Below are 15071 nucleotides of genomic sequence, written 5' to 3' on the forward strand. Positions count from 1 at the left end.
AAGGTCAAATTTATTAAATAATAATATAAGTTAAATACAATACAATACAAGAGATTTGAACAGTCGTTTATAGTTACTTGACATATCAAAGATAGAAACTATCTTAATACAAGAGATTTGAACAGTCTTTTATAGTTACTTGACATATCAAAGATAGAAACTATAAAAGAACTATCTTTTATAGTTACTTGACATATCAAAGATAGAAATTATCTTAATAATAGAGGGTGAAGAAATTTTCTAGTGCCTGGTTATTATTATTACAAAGAAAAAGATTTTTTTTTTAATGGTGAAATACGAAAAAGTTAAAATTAGTATAGATTTATTTAAAATTTAAATTTATTAAATTTTTAGATAAATTAAATTTTGTAAATATTTTTGTGTAAAATTAAAGAAAATATTTGTATATTTAAAAATGTTTAGGTGGTATATTTGATGTTAAGATGGATTTATGTTGGCTTTGAGCAATATACTAATAGTGGATACTGAAATATTTTATTTGTGATTTACATTCTTACATTAAAATGTTGATACATATCTCGCGATATTTAGAAGTAGAAAACATATATTTTTTTTGAAGGAGGAAAAAACAAAATGACCTTCGTTAATAAAAAAGTGTTTACATTATCATAAAACTTTAACTTAGAAAGCCATAAATCATAGGCCTGAAAACAACAAATTGAAGCCTCTTCGCCATAGCAATAGGGCCAATAGTTGATGCCCCGGAGCCAAGACAAAACAAGAGCAATATGTGAGGAAACAGTCTTGAAAGGTACATTTTAGAGAGCCTACTCGTAGAGATATAACATCCAAAAGAAAATCCTCAGAGGAAACCAACCATAGAGACCAGACAAAAACAAAGCAAAGAGGGATCGAGAATGTGTAGGTCTCAAAAGAACCTTCTCCACTAACAAAACCATTTTCCAGGTGCTCAAAATACATCAGCCCCATAAAGAGAGATATGTGGCACTTGGATAATGCATTAACTTCATAATTTTGCTTTCTATAAACATGTTGGAAGGAGATGTCTGAGAAAAAGGGCAGTGAAGACTTGATATTCTCCATCCACTCGCATAAATAAAGGATAGAGTTTGCATCACCAACCATCAAGACATTTTCAATGGCAAGCCAAAGGACACAATGCATCACTCCCCAAAGGGCCACCATTTTAGCCTTGCAGTTAGAACCAATACCACCATACCAAAAGAAGTGATATGCTTGGGAAAGAATTATCCTAAGCACCCACACTGTCCTCTAACAGGCTCCGTCGAAATAACTTAGAGGGAATGAATGCAACAAAGTAGTAAACATATATTTATAGGATATTTTCTATATCTACATATGTAATTATATTGTTATTAATATTTTTCAAAATGTTATATGTTCACACACATACATTTATTATTAGTATTTAGAAATTTTCTAATTTAAATCATTTTTTTATTATATAAAATTATGTTATTTAATATATGCATTGAAATATATTCAATCTTGAGCAACCTCTGCACTATCTCTATCTGCCTCACTTCTTCCTAGAGAAGCCTTGGCCAATACTTAACCAAATTTTTTCTTTCCCAAGTCCCTATTTCCTTGCATTGTTTCCTTGGGACTTATCCCCAATTAATTAGGGAAATTCCTCTATATGAATTGTGCAATCCTCATAGGCCTTCCTCTAAATGCATGCACCACCTGTACAATTCAGATGATTATATAACTGATAGAACAATCTGGTGAACTCCAATCTCAACTGGGTAACTCTTAGATTTGACATGCACGAGTTATTTATGAGTGAATCATCACTTAACTAGTTGAACACATGAAGAAACACCCGACTATTTGACCTCCTACTAGTTCCTCCATTAGTTGGAACCAATTTAACTTACTTTAACTCAGTTAAGCTGAATTAATTAATTTCAACTCAAAATAAACTCAATTAGGGCTCCTATAATGTAAGAGACATTCTACATGACTCTAGTTAGACCCTCAACTCAAATTAATTGAGCTAACTAAGTCAATTTAACTTAGTTAACTCATACAAGTTTTCTTGTGATGTGGAATTAAAATTTTATTCCTAATTTAATTCAAGGACAAAATTAAATTATGATTTTCTTGTTGCATTTTCAACATGAGGGAATGAATTTTCTTAAGCGTTGTCCTTCCCCAACAAAATTTGTGACCATATAAATATTGGTAAGGCTTGGCCACTTCATGATTGTCTCCATTTTGGCACGATCTATCTTCAACTTGTTTCCACCAATAAAATACCCTAAATACACCAAAGAATGTTGCGTAAACTCACATTTCTTGAAATTTCTAGTAGTTGGTGCTTCTTTGAACAATGCCTCTAGCACGTGTATCAAATGTGAAATGTGTTCCTTCTAGACCTTAGCAATGTATACTAATATATCATCCAAATAGACAAATAACAAATGAACAAAAATATAGGCACAATATATCATTCATTAATCTCATGAACATAGTTGGTCCGTTGCATAAACAAAATGGCATGACGTATCACTCATATAAACCTTAACTAGTTCTTAAGGTGATTTTCTAAGTATCTTTTTATTTGAGTCAAACCTAGTGATACCCTAATTTTAAGTCCAATTTGTTGAATTATTTTATATATTGCAACCAATCCAATAGATCATTTATCCTTGGTAGGGGTACTTGTGCTTAAGTGTAATTTTGTTTAAGTCCTTGTAATAAATGCATATTCACCCAGTGTCATGTATTAAACATGATTATGATGGGTGATCCACATTGTGAGGTATATGGTTGAATAATACACTAATCTAGCAACTGCTACAACTGAGTCTTCACCTTGTTTGCTTCTATTATGAACTACATGTATAACCCATTGTCTAGAAACAAAGAGTTTGATAATAGTTGAATCTCTCTTCACCTTGTTTGCTTCTATTATGAACTACATGTATAACCCACTGTCTTGAAACAAAGAGTTTGATAATAGTTGAATCTCATTCTACACTTCCCTCTTGGATTGTATCCCTTTAGGTCCTAGAACATTCCCTTGTTTGCATATATCTATGCTTCCAATTGTTATCTATGTTCTTTAGTGCACCCCTCTAGGGATTCCATGATTGTCCTTGACACTTATATATACTAATTTTCTCTTAAGAATAGTAAAAGATCCATCTTGCTATAACTAATTAGTTTTTTGGCTTGGTTGGAACTAACAAGTGAAATTTTAGATTTATCATTGTGCATGTTGATGGTGAAACATTTTTAGTCCTCGATGAGGCATTATTGGTTGGATACCCATATAAATATTACAACATACATTAATGTATAGGGACCCCCAAACACTACTCCATATACATAAAGTGAAACTACATCCATTTCTACTTCATCAATAAAATCAACACTGATAGCAAATTTGATTTACACTGTTTTGTTACATTGATTTTCATATCCTTATATACCCATCGCAATGGATATAGGGTAAGATGATCTTGAACCTCCAACCCTAATTTGTTAACCAGCTCCACTACAATATTATTAGATTATTATTCTGAGTCGAACAATGCATCAGTCTATGTCTTTTGATTCATAAACCACTGTGAATATTCCACAAGTCGGTTCATCCTAACATAACATATCTAATAAGAATATACTAAAAATCTTCTAAGATTTTAAGTATGGGGGATTTACGCAGTGCATTATATTAGATATCATTTTTGGGATTCAACTGCGTTAATTAAGTCATTCAAACGTATGACCATTTCCATGAGAGGTAGTCATAACTGACTAATTTCTCATGATTTTTGAATAGTTCACTTAGCACTCATTGCATCGGGTGATGCTCACAAGGGTGAAGAAGTGGGATTGAAACTAGTGAAATGTGGAGAACGAATCACATAGCATCAATCATCACTTCCGGGGCTTGCACCCGGTAACCAGGACTTCCCAGGAGGTCACCCATCCCAGAACTCCTCTGGCTCAAGCGCGCTTAACTGTGGAGTTTTTCCCACAATCAAGCCCACTTAGCTTGCTACCCCATTTGCAAAACCTTAGCAAGTATTGTGCCTCATGAACCATTCAAGTAGAGATCCCTTGACTCTTTTTGAATTTAAGTATGGGGGATTTACGCAGTGCATTATATTAGATATCATTTTTGGGATTCAACTGCGTTAATTAAGTCATTCAAACGTATGACCATTTCCATGAGAGGTAGTCGTAACTGACTAATTTCTCATGATTTTTGAATAGTTCACTTAGCACTCATTGCATCGGGTGATGCTCACAAGGGTGAAGAAGTGGGATTGAAACTAGTGAAATGTGGAGAACGAATCACATAGCATCAATCATCACTTCCGGGGCTTGCACCCGGTAACCAGGACTTCCCAGGAGGTCACCCATCCCAGAACTCCTCTGGCTCAAGCGCGCTTAACTGTGGAGTTTTTCCCACAATCAAACCCACTTAGCTTGCTACCCCATTTGCAAAACCTTAGCAAGTATTGTGCCTCATGAACCATTCAAGTAGAGATCCCTTGACTCTTTTTGAATTTAAGTATGGGGGATTTACGCAGTGCATTATATTAGATATCATTTTTGGGATTCAACTGCGTTAATTAAGTCATTCAAACGTATGACCATTTCCATGAGAGGTAGTCGTAACTGACTAATTTCTCATGATTTTTGAATAGTTCACTTAGCACTCATTGCATCGGGTGATGCTCACAAGGGTGAAGAAGTGGGATTGAAACTAGTGAAATGTGGAGAACGAATCACATAGCATCAATCATCACTTCCGGGGCTTGCACCCGGTAACCAGGACTTCCCAGGAGGTCACCCATCCCAGAACTCCTCTGGCTCAAGCGCGCTTAACTGTGGAGTTTTTCCCACAATCAAGCCCACTTAGCTTGCTACCCCATTTGCAAAACCTTAGCAAGTATTGTGCCTCATGAACCATTCAAGTAGAGATCCCTTGACTCTTTTTGAATTTAAGTATGGGGGATTTACGCAGTGCATTATATTAGATATCATTTTTGGGATTCAACTGCGTTAATTAAGTCATTCAAACGTATGACCATTTCCATGAGAGGTAGTCGTAACTGACTAATTTCTCATGATTTTTGAATAGTTCACTTAGCACTCATTGCATCGGGTGATGCTCACAAGGGTGAAGAAGTGGGATTGAAACTAGTGAAATGTGGAGAACGAATCACATAGCATCAATCATCACTTCCGGGGCTTGCACCCGGTAACCAGGACTTCCCAAGAGGTCACCCATCCCAGAACTCCTCTGGCTCAAGCGCGCTTAACTGTGGAGTTTTTCCCACAATCAAGCCCACTTAGCTTGCTACCCCATTTGCAAAACCTTAGCAAGTATTGTGCCTCATGAACCATTCAAGTAGAGATCCCTTGACTCTTTTTGAATTTAAGTATGGGGGATTTACGCAGTGCATTATATTAGATATCATTTTTGGGATTCAACTGCGTTAATTAAGTCATTCAAACGTATGACCATTTAAGTCATCTTCTAAGATGTTTTAAATTTATTTAATTATTGTTTTCTTTTCATGCACGCAATATATAAAATGTGAAAAATAAATAACATATAAACAACCAATGACAAAGCATGATAACATGTTGGTCAACATCAATATGGTATTAACTGGTTACGATTCAACAAAATGCGAGTGCGTCCTAAACATTCATTTTCGTCCAGCCTTGCCAGACGCTTTCCTACGCCACAGTAGAAGCTTTCTTCCTGTTCAACAATTTGTATTGCCAACGCACGCATAATGTCGTGCATCCTGAAATACGATACGCTCCCATCAATGCCCCTCACAGTGGGTTCAATCAACCAACGATCGGCTAAAATGTTGACATATATTTTCCCAATCTCCAATGGATCGTGATCAGCTTCATCTCGCAGAAACCCTTCTCCCATCTACAACCAAATCATGCCCTCTGCATAAATGATTTGGTCTTCTGGAAAAGCAGCAGCTAAGAAAAGAAAGCATAATTGCAGATTGACATTGTAATAACAAGAAGGTGAGGGATTTCTTTTGCGATGGATTATTGCTTTGGCTCACTGTTACTCAGTCTCCATCTTTTACAAATCTAAGGAATCAACTCTTTTCACAAATAGCAGCTCCAGATAAAAAAAAATATGAATCAAGAGGCTTTGAAAATATGGTTATATGAGAGTATGCAAGGCAAAAGGTTTGTCTTGTTCCTGGATGATGTCTGGGAGGAGGGCTCCAAATTGCTAGAGGAATTGGGTCTACTCCGGCTAACAGAGCACTCCAATTCCAAAGTTGTTGTGAGTTCAAGGAATCACAGAGCACTACGAGAGATGGGAGTTAGTGCAGATTCGTCCACATTGATAACAATGGCAGATTTGATGGAACATGATAGTTGGCAGTTATTTACTTATCATGCTTTTCCATACCACAACGGAAATCTGCCAAGAAACAACATCAAGGAAGGAAGAGCGAAGGTTGTGTGTGCAAAATGTGGAGGGCTTCCCCCGGCAATCAAAGCAGTGGGTAGGGCAATCGCAGGCATTATTGTTGCAGTCCAGAGGCTGTCAAACCCCAACAACAAAGATCATCAAGCTATCTAGGATTGCCTAAGGTTGAGTTATGAAGACTGTCTTGAGGAGGAGAGTTTTGCCCGAACCACCTTTGCCGAGCACGCCAATCCGCGAAAACGGAGAGTAGGCCTCTGCATCGATCACTAACTTCTATAGTGTCGCAAAAGCATTGTGTTGCCCCACTATGAGAGGCTCATTGATGAAGAAACCCTTTGAAGCGTCAGGTTGGGTTGTGGTTAAAGAAGCAGTGACCAAAGTCGAAGAAGTACACTGCTCTTCGATTCCTGCAAATCTCTGTCGGAGATCCTGAGTTTGGGCCAAGCTAATCAGAGGAACCAATCGGAGATGTCGTGTGATACCTGAAATCAAACTAGTAGGGAGTTGTCTATAATGCGACTTTTTGAGATTCCGGTGACAGAATCCGGGGGAAGAAATTGAGATGAAATCATGATTTGTTGCAGTTAAAATGGTTTTTTAACTGCATATTCGGATTCAGCACCCTGAAAAACCCCTGGGACGCTTTCATTGTGCAGAAACTAGTTATCAAACTTCGATTTCAATAAATTACTGCCGGATTTTCACCGGAAAAAATCGGCAAGTAGTAATCCTTCAAATCGTTTTATAACGAGAAATCACATCATACCTCGGTATTGATGTGACATTTTTGATGCTTTGCGGAGAAGCTTATCCAACTTCTTGAGCCATACATTAAGCGCTGAAGGTCCCAGCTTATTGGGGAATTTTTTCGTATTCAAATCCAGGAGGTAGTGCTGGATCTCCTTCATAATCGTCTCAATCCTCCTTGTAACATCTTTCAGATTTGACAATCCTTTCCTGCAACGAAGAGCAATGTTAATGTGAAGGAGGATCCGGCAGATAGTCAAGTCTATGCCCGGACCAATAAATCCAAACACGAAACCAGGATCACCAATGATATGATTGCAATCAATGCAATCAACTTGTTAACACTAGAAAAAAATCGAACTCCAAAAATTGGTTTAGTTGATTTTTTCTTAAAATTTCTTTCCCGCCACTGAACTTCAGTATTACGAAGGTACGAACACAACAACAGGAAACTCTCCGAGGAAGGTAACCAGAAATTGTGGGCACAGCTTTTTTTAACTATTATCTCCATACATAATTATGAACAAAGCATTACATATTTATAGTTGCACAACGGAGTCATTGCGAAACTTTCGGTTAATCTTTAAACTTCTGTTCTGCATTAGAGTTGGTCAACAGCAAAACAGTAACCATAAGAATAGTTAAGAATACAATAAATTAATGTATTATATTTAAAAATCTACATTAAAATACCATAAATGAACTTATTATATTTTAAACGACTGCAATGTTTAGATTAGGAAGATTTAACCATTCAGATTTACGATTTTAATACATTAGGATTAAATTTAATGTAGAAACTATTAAAAAATATATCATGAAATAGGCCATCCATGATTCCATATTTGATATTAATACCGTATTTTATCCCGCTACGGCTTGCATTAATCCATTGACTTTGAATTGGAAATCGATAAAAGTGAATGGGTGGAATCCAATACATTTCTCCACGTTGAAAGTTCTTGAAATCTATAATGGTAGAGCTGAAATGTGAGGGTGGAATTAGCTAGGCTGTAATTTGATGTGTTAACTGGGTTCAACTGTTGCGTATCCCTAACGAGTGAAATAAGGCATATGAATGTGAATGAGATATTTCTTCCTGGTTTGAAAATTCCACAGATTTATAATGCAACATTAAAGGTTATCCACGCATTTTAAGGTCCCTGGTTTTCTCTATTAATTGACTTCAATTCATGCATTGCGTGTCGTTGAAGTTCTTTCGAAGCCGAGTGCAGTCAAGGGCTTGCACGGCAAGAATGGACCACCATGATTGTGAAAAGAAAAAACACTTTCTCAATGAAATTGGCGTTTTTTTTTCAAACAGAAAAAACGGCTTATTATTAACGTAGCAAAGAAATTACATAATTTAGTGAGAAGAAAAATTCTCATACATCATCAGATAGATCCTAAAAACCAACTATTCCATAACAGAATGACAGTTTAGAGACAGATTATTTCACAATAGAATGACAATTTTCATGTGACCTTCTTCTTTGGAGAATAGGGCTCTTGTTAAAAAAAAAAAGACTTTAAAACATAAATTACATTGAAGATAGAAGACTATAATAAAAAAAATAGCACAGAGAGCAATCAGCCCAAATATTCAGAGAAAGTATTTAGATCTCAAAATGACCCATTCGCTACAGAATGTTATGTTCAAATGACTTGAAGAAGATCCAATCAGGTTCCGAGTTACATCCATCTTTGGACAGTCGATCTACTTTTCCGTTTTTTTGACTCCGATAGGTATGAGAAATAGATATGTAGTTAAACTCTTTGGTCAAGGACTTAGTTTTGAGTTTCCAAGTGGGAGGGGTGGGAGAGATAGAGAATTCAAAGAGCCCTTCTCATTTGTCCATTCAATGACAATTTTAGAGTCTTCAAAAATAGTGCAAATAGCCCGATAACACAATAAAGAACACACTAGAGTGCAAGTAGTTCAGCACGAGTACTGAAGCCAGTGCCACAGTTCCAATGGAAACAATAAGTGCGTGTGGGCCCTAAGTGAATGGCCATACCACATCCACGGAGATCGAAAGAAGAAGCCCCATTAAAAAACCAATAGGAAACCTCACTAAAGTATCTTGGATTCACTCTCACGCTAAAGTATCTTTATCCGTTCTTCCTTGGGTTTGATAACCCAATGAGTTTTCCTCGACATCTGTTTACCATTGTACCAAAAAAACAATGTTTTATTCAAGGTTTTACAGGTTTACAAGGCCCTTAGAATAACGGGATTTCGTGCCATAGATCTGGGTTCCTTTCATCAATCCACATACAGATCTGTGCTTATCCAGATAGATTGAAGATGAGGTCTCGCAATGAAGTGCTTCGGAGGAAGAGAGCTCTAACACCTCTGCTAGTTTCAGTGCTTTTTGTGGGTCTTTTGTTTGTGTACTATGGATATTTCTTCAGGCCGAGATTGCAGAGGGCCTCAGGGGGCATGAAAAAGGGGAGATATTCCAGGAAGCTTGGATCCAGTGGCAAAGACAAAGATGAGGAACAGAACAAGGGATTTTCAATAATAAGTGATGATGTGAATGATGGCAATGCGGAGGATGAGACCAGAGTCATCAATGAAGATTTTTTGTAGGAGAAATGAGTGAATCGATACCCAAATCATTTCCTGTAAGAATTTCAAGTGCATAGGACAATACCCAAAACATACACTCTGAGAATTTCCAAAGTATTGCACATATTGCATTTCATATGCATAATTTGATATGTGATAATATAGATTGTTCTATGGATTCGACCTGTATGGGTCCTCTGTTTCATTATTTCGGTCTGCATCGATTGATGGATGTCTATTACATCACTGTTTGCAAGGCTCTTTCTACATAGCCCTTAGATGATTACATTTTCACATTTTTGTTATGGCTTTTTGAAGTGCTCACACAACAATGTCATTTTTTTCTTCTACTTTCTCGTTAGCACCAAAAGTTTCTGCCCAGGTTTCCTGTGGACTGGTCGTTTAATGTAGTCGAGCTCTACTACAGGGGAATTTTGGTAATATAAAGGTAATATATGTACTTACTCTTACATTATCAATAGTCCATGTTTTTCTGTTTGAACCAAAAAATACTGGGATTTTAAAGTAAACAACCTATTTTAGATAGTTTTATGGAATTGATTTATCGATGGTCACGAGTAGGTCTCAGTACCAGTAGAGGCTATTACAACAGTATCCAGTGAGCAGTGGGTGGGCTAACATGTATTATACACTGCTCACTCAACAACATGTGTTATGTACTAATATATGTGATTATAACAATGTTTTTAGTTAATAATATACACATATGAAAACCAATCCAATGCCTACATATGCAGACCAATCCAATGGTAGCTTAGTGCAGATAATCACAACCACGCTGAAGTATGAGATCCAAATGCATAATAAGTATTCAATACATTTCTTAACATGAGATCCGATTGTCGGACCACAATAGTATCTAGTAGGCACTGGGTGGGATTACAATAGTATCAAGTAGGCACTGGCTGGGATCACAATGGTATTAGTATGCACCAATAGTTTTTTGCTTTGTTGGTTATTTTTTGTCAGACACAGTTGTTTGTGTTTTTTTGTCGGTAATTGTTTTCTATGTTTTTATATATATCCTCACAGTCTGTGTTTTTACTTCACAAGTTTTGTGTTTTTGGGTAGTTTTCTTGCTCTGAGTTGGGTGGCTCTCGCCTTGATATTTGGCACTGGGATGTTTTTACTGTATCTTATTGTAATGTCTTTTTATGTTTTTGGTGGTAACCATGAGAGAGAAAGATTTTGGCTAGTGTAACTTCGTTTTTTTTTAATTGAAAATCAAAATAAGTGAATTTTTTCTATTAAAAAAAACCAAAAAAAAATCATGGAAACTTAATTTTGGCAATGGCGGGTTTTTTTTCCCTAATTTTTACAAAATTCAATTGCATTTTTGGCAATGGCAGGGTTTTTTCCTTAATTTTTACAAAATTCAATTGCATTATTTCAAGTTTTGCAATATGAATCTAATTTGCAAAAGTTAAATAAAGTTAGTAAAAATAAATATTAAAAGTCATACGGTGAAAAAAATGAAAGAGTGATAAAAAAATATTACGTGATGAATAAGGGTACCCGTCAAATTTAAACCCTGATCCCTGTAATTGGCGTTTTCTTACTAACCAAACGACTTGTAAAAGTGGCCTTAACTGCGAGGATAGTTCATACTTTTCAAACTCAAAAATTAAACACACGGTAAAACATGACGTATTGGGAGTTATGTCAGCAATTTAATTCTACTGAGTTGCTTTGTGGTGAATGAACACGAATTTATTAAATCGTGAAAATAATTTGTTTCCATATATAAATTGTGATTTGGTTTATTGTTCTTCCTACATTGTGTTTCAAGTTATTGAAAGCACCCAACAATGGTGTGATAAGATATTTTTACCAAAATCTTTGAACAAAAGGGCGCGCAAGAATTCCATGGGGCTTCTGTTGGGTATTTTTGGATGGGGAAAATACCAAAACCAATTTTCAAACACACACACAGAGACAATGCTCTGTTTTACTTTACTCCAGGATCTTTTTGTGCACAGGAAGACTCAAAATTTTTTTTACTGAGAGACAGAGTATTTCAACATCATAAAAGATTTCTGAGAAATTAAAACAAAAAAAAATTCACTCTGTCTTCATATGAGAATTTACACTGCTGGAAAATTCCCAATAACATTTACTGCTGTAAAAGCTCCATACACATTTACTGGTGTAAAACAATTTTATACACTGCTGTAAAAACAAAACTTACAGACTTACAAAAAAAACACGCACCACCATTTTCTTTGTGCACTGCTTGTGCAAAAACCACACATGGTTTTCTTACACCTTTGTTTTTCAATACCTATCAAGAGCATTACAATCTGTTCCTTATATTTTCTTTGCACTGCTGTGCATACAACTCATATTCTATTTCGCTGCCGCGAATACTAACCTGTCTCTCATGTGCAATACATACATTAAAAAAGTCAACAAAAAAAAACTAACTTATTACATACGCTTTTTTTGGTTTTAATACATGCCGTATAAAAGGTATATAAAACATATATAAAAAGAATTAAAACTATGCGCCCATGCCCATATTAATGGGACTCCACCAAAAATTACGTGTGTGCCCATAATCATTTAAGACGGGCCTCCACCAACCTTCGTAAATGCAATAAAGCCCTCAGCGTTTCCTCTACGGCGGTCAACGGTAAATCTTTCACTTCACGCAAAACATTGAATTGATGTGGGTTCGTATGCAGCTCCAGGTGATCAACGACGGAGAACACGGGAGACAATCGAACGGTGGAGAACGATATCGGAAGCCCTTACTTGAGTGAACGATATCTCCCGATGGGTCAAACTTGCTTACGTCAGGCGAGAGCCACGTGCCTTCACCAAATTGCATCGGAGCTCAACAATACGGAAACCACTTTTCATGGATGGCGGTGCGATATGATCCTGGCCGGTTTTATGGTTTTGTTTGGTGGTTTTGGGCTGCGTACGTAGCGCGTTGAAATTACATTTTCAACACTCCCCTTTAATTTCAACTGCTGGGCATTCGGTCATACCCAAACACTTCCTCAAAAATTCAAAGCTTTTCTGATCCAGCGGCTTTGTCAAGATGTCCGCAACCTGTTCTTGAGTCCTGCAGTGTTCTAGGACTATTTCTCCATTGTTCACCAATTCTCTGATGTAGTGAAACCTTGTATCAATGTGCTTCGTTCTCTTGTGAAACACTGAATTCTTTGACAATGCAATAGCTGAGCTATTGTCACAAAATATCACTGTCGCTTTTGCCTGCTCTTGGCCTAAGCTTCTCAACATTCTTCTCATCCACACTGCCTGACATGCTGCTGCTGTAGCTGCCACATATTCAGCCTCTGCTATAGACAATGCTACAATGGACTGCTTCTTAGAAGCCCATGAAATGGCTCCTGAACCCATATGAAATACATAACCGGAAGTGCTCTTCCGATCATCTACACTTCCAGCCCAATCGCTATCAGTGTAACCAATTAAATCTGAACTTTCTGAGACACTATATAATATGCCAAACATTTTGGTACCTTTGACATACCTCAAAATTCTCTTTGCTGCCTGCCAATGTGCCTCCTTTGGCCTCTCCATGAATCTGGAAATCAAACTAACAGCATACATAATGTCAGGCCTAGTAGCTGTTAAATACATAAGGCTGCCTACAATACTTTTGTACAAGCTAGGATCAAAATCCTTGCTGCTGTCCTCTCTGCTGAGCTTTAATCCCATTACTGTGGGAGTGATTGCTGCCTTGCATTCTTCCATCTTAAATCTGCCCAAAACTTGATTTACATATCTTGCTTGAGATATAAAAATTCCTTTTTCATTTTGCTCTACTTCTATGCCTAAGAAGTATTTCAACAAACCCATATCAGTCATTTCAAATTCCTTTTTCATGACTGATTTAAAATTCTCAATGAGCTGATCATCATTACCTGTGAAAATTACATCATCAACATACAAGACAACAATTAAGATTTTACCATCCTTTTCCTTGATGTAGACTGTGGGTTCTCCTTCACATTTGTCGAATTCATTATCCAATAGATATGAATCTATCCTGCTGTACCATGCTCTTGGCGCTTGCTTCAGCCCATAAAGAGCTTTCTTCAATTTGCACACTTTGTGCTCTTCACCTTTCTTCTCATATCCGAGAGGTTGTTCCACATAGACCTCTTCCATTAACACTCCATTTAGGAATGCTGACTTCACGTCCATTTGGTAGACTTTCCATTTGTTTTGTGCTGCTATGGACAGCACTGCTCTCACGGTTTCCATTCTTGCAACCGGTGCGAAAGTCTCCTCATAATCTCTCCCATACTGCTGCTTGTACCCTTTGACAACCAGCCTTGCCTTGTGCCTTTCAATCTTGCCTTCAGCATTGCTTTTGGTCTTGTAGACCCATTTCACACCAATGACTTCTTTGCCTTTTGGTAGCTCAACCAAATCCCATGTTTTGTTTCTCTCTATGGCATTCATCTCCTCATCCATAGCTTCTATCCATTTCCTATCTTTAATAGCTTCTTCAAAATGAATAGGATCATCAACATGACAATACAAGGCAAATAAGGAATTCATTCCTTCTTCATAAATTTCACTTAGATTTCTAAACTTCTTACCTCGTTCACTTGGTGTGCAAGTGCTTGAAGATGCACTTGAATTTCCTCCTTGTGGTGTGCTTGGAGAAGCACTCTCATTGATCCTCAATGGTGTACCTTGTTGTCCTTGTGTTGTCCTCAATGGTGTCCCTTGCTGTCCTTGTGTTGTCCTCAATGGTGTCCCTTGCTGTCCTTGTGTTGGCGCTGCTGTTTGGGGATTCATTTTAGCCACTTCCTCTTCATCTTCATCATGAGACAAACAGCTCTTGACATTCACTGTTTTCTCTATGCTTCCATCCCAAGCTTCCTCTTCAATGAATTGAACATCCCTGCTGACAAAGAACTTCTTGGTAGATGGAATGTACAGTCTGTAGGCTTTGGATTCATCACTGTATCCAATGAAGATGCATTTCTCCCCTTTGCTGTCCAACTTCCTCCTTAGCTGATCTGGTATGTGTGCATAGGCCACACATCCAAAAACTCTCATGTGGGTGACTCCTTGCTTTTTCCCACTCCATGCCTCTTCTGGCACCTTGTTCATGACTGCTTTTGTAGGACACCTGTTCAATATATAAACTGCACAATGTACAGCTTCAGCCCAATACTCATTTGGCAAATGCTTTGCCTTCAACATGCTCCTTGCCATCTCCATGATGGTTCTGTTTTTCCTTTCAGCAACTCCATTTTGCTGCGGAGTGTACCGAGTTGTGAACTGTTTATGTATTCCATT

General features: G+C 37.1%; 1 protein-coding gene across 1 annotated transcript; it reads left to right on the plus strand.

Moving 5' to 3' along the window:
- The first annotated feature begins 6178 nt into the window (after positions 1 to 6178).
- Positions 6179 to 6595, plus strand: LOC149264777 (disease resistance protein At4g27190-like). Its single transcript, XM_089400817.1, has one exon. The coding sequence runs from the start codon at positions 6179 to 6181 to the stop codon at positions 6593 to 6595; it is 417 nt and encodes a 138-aa protein (XP_089256943.1).
- The last annotated feature ends 8476 nt before the right edge of the window (positions 6596 to 15071 follow it).

Source organism: Pinus tabuliformis, chromosome 6, assembly GCF_031772625.1.
Source record: "Pinus tabuliformis cultivar Carrire ecotype Pingquan chromosome 6, CPIR1, whole genome shotgun sequence".
Taxonomy (NCBI): domain Eukaryota; kingdom Viridiplantae; phylum Streptophyta; class Pinopsida; order Pinales; family Pinaceae; genus Pinus; species Pinus tabuliformis.

Bases quoted from the DNA above. Each gene is read 5' to 3' on its own strand.
- LOC149264777 (XM_089400817.1), top strand. From the start codon at position 6,179: ATGCAAGGCAAAAGGTTTGTCTTGTTCCTGGATGATGTCTGGGAGGAG.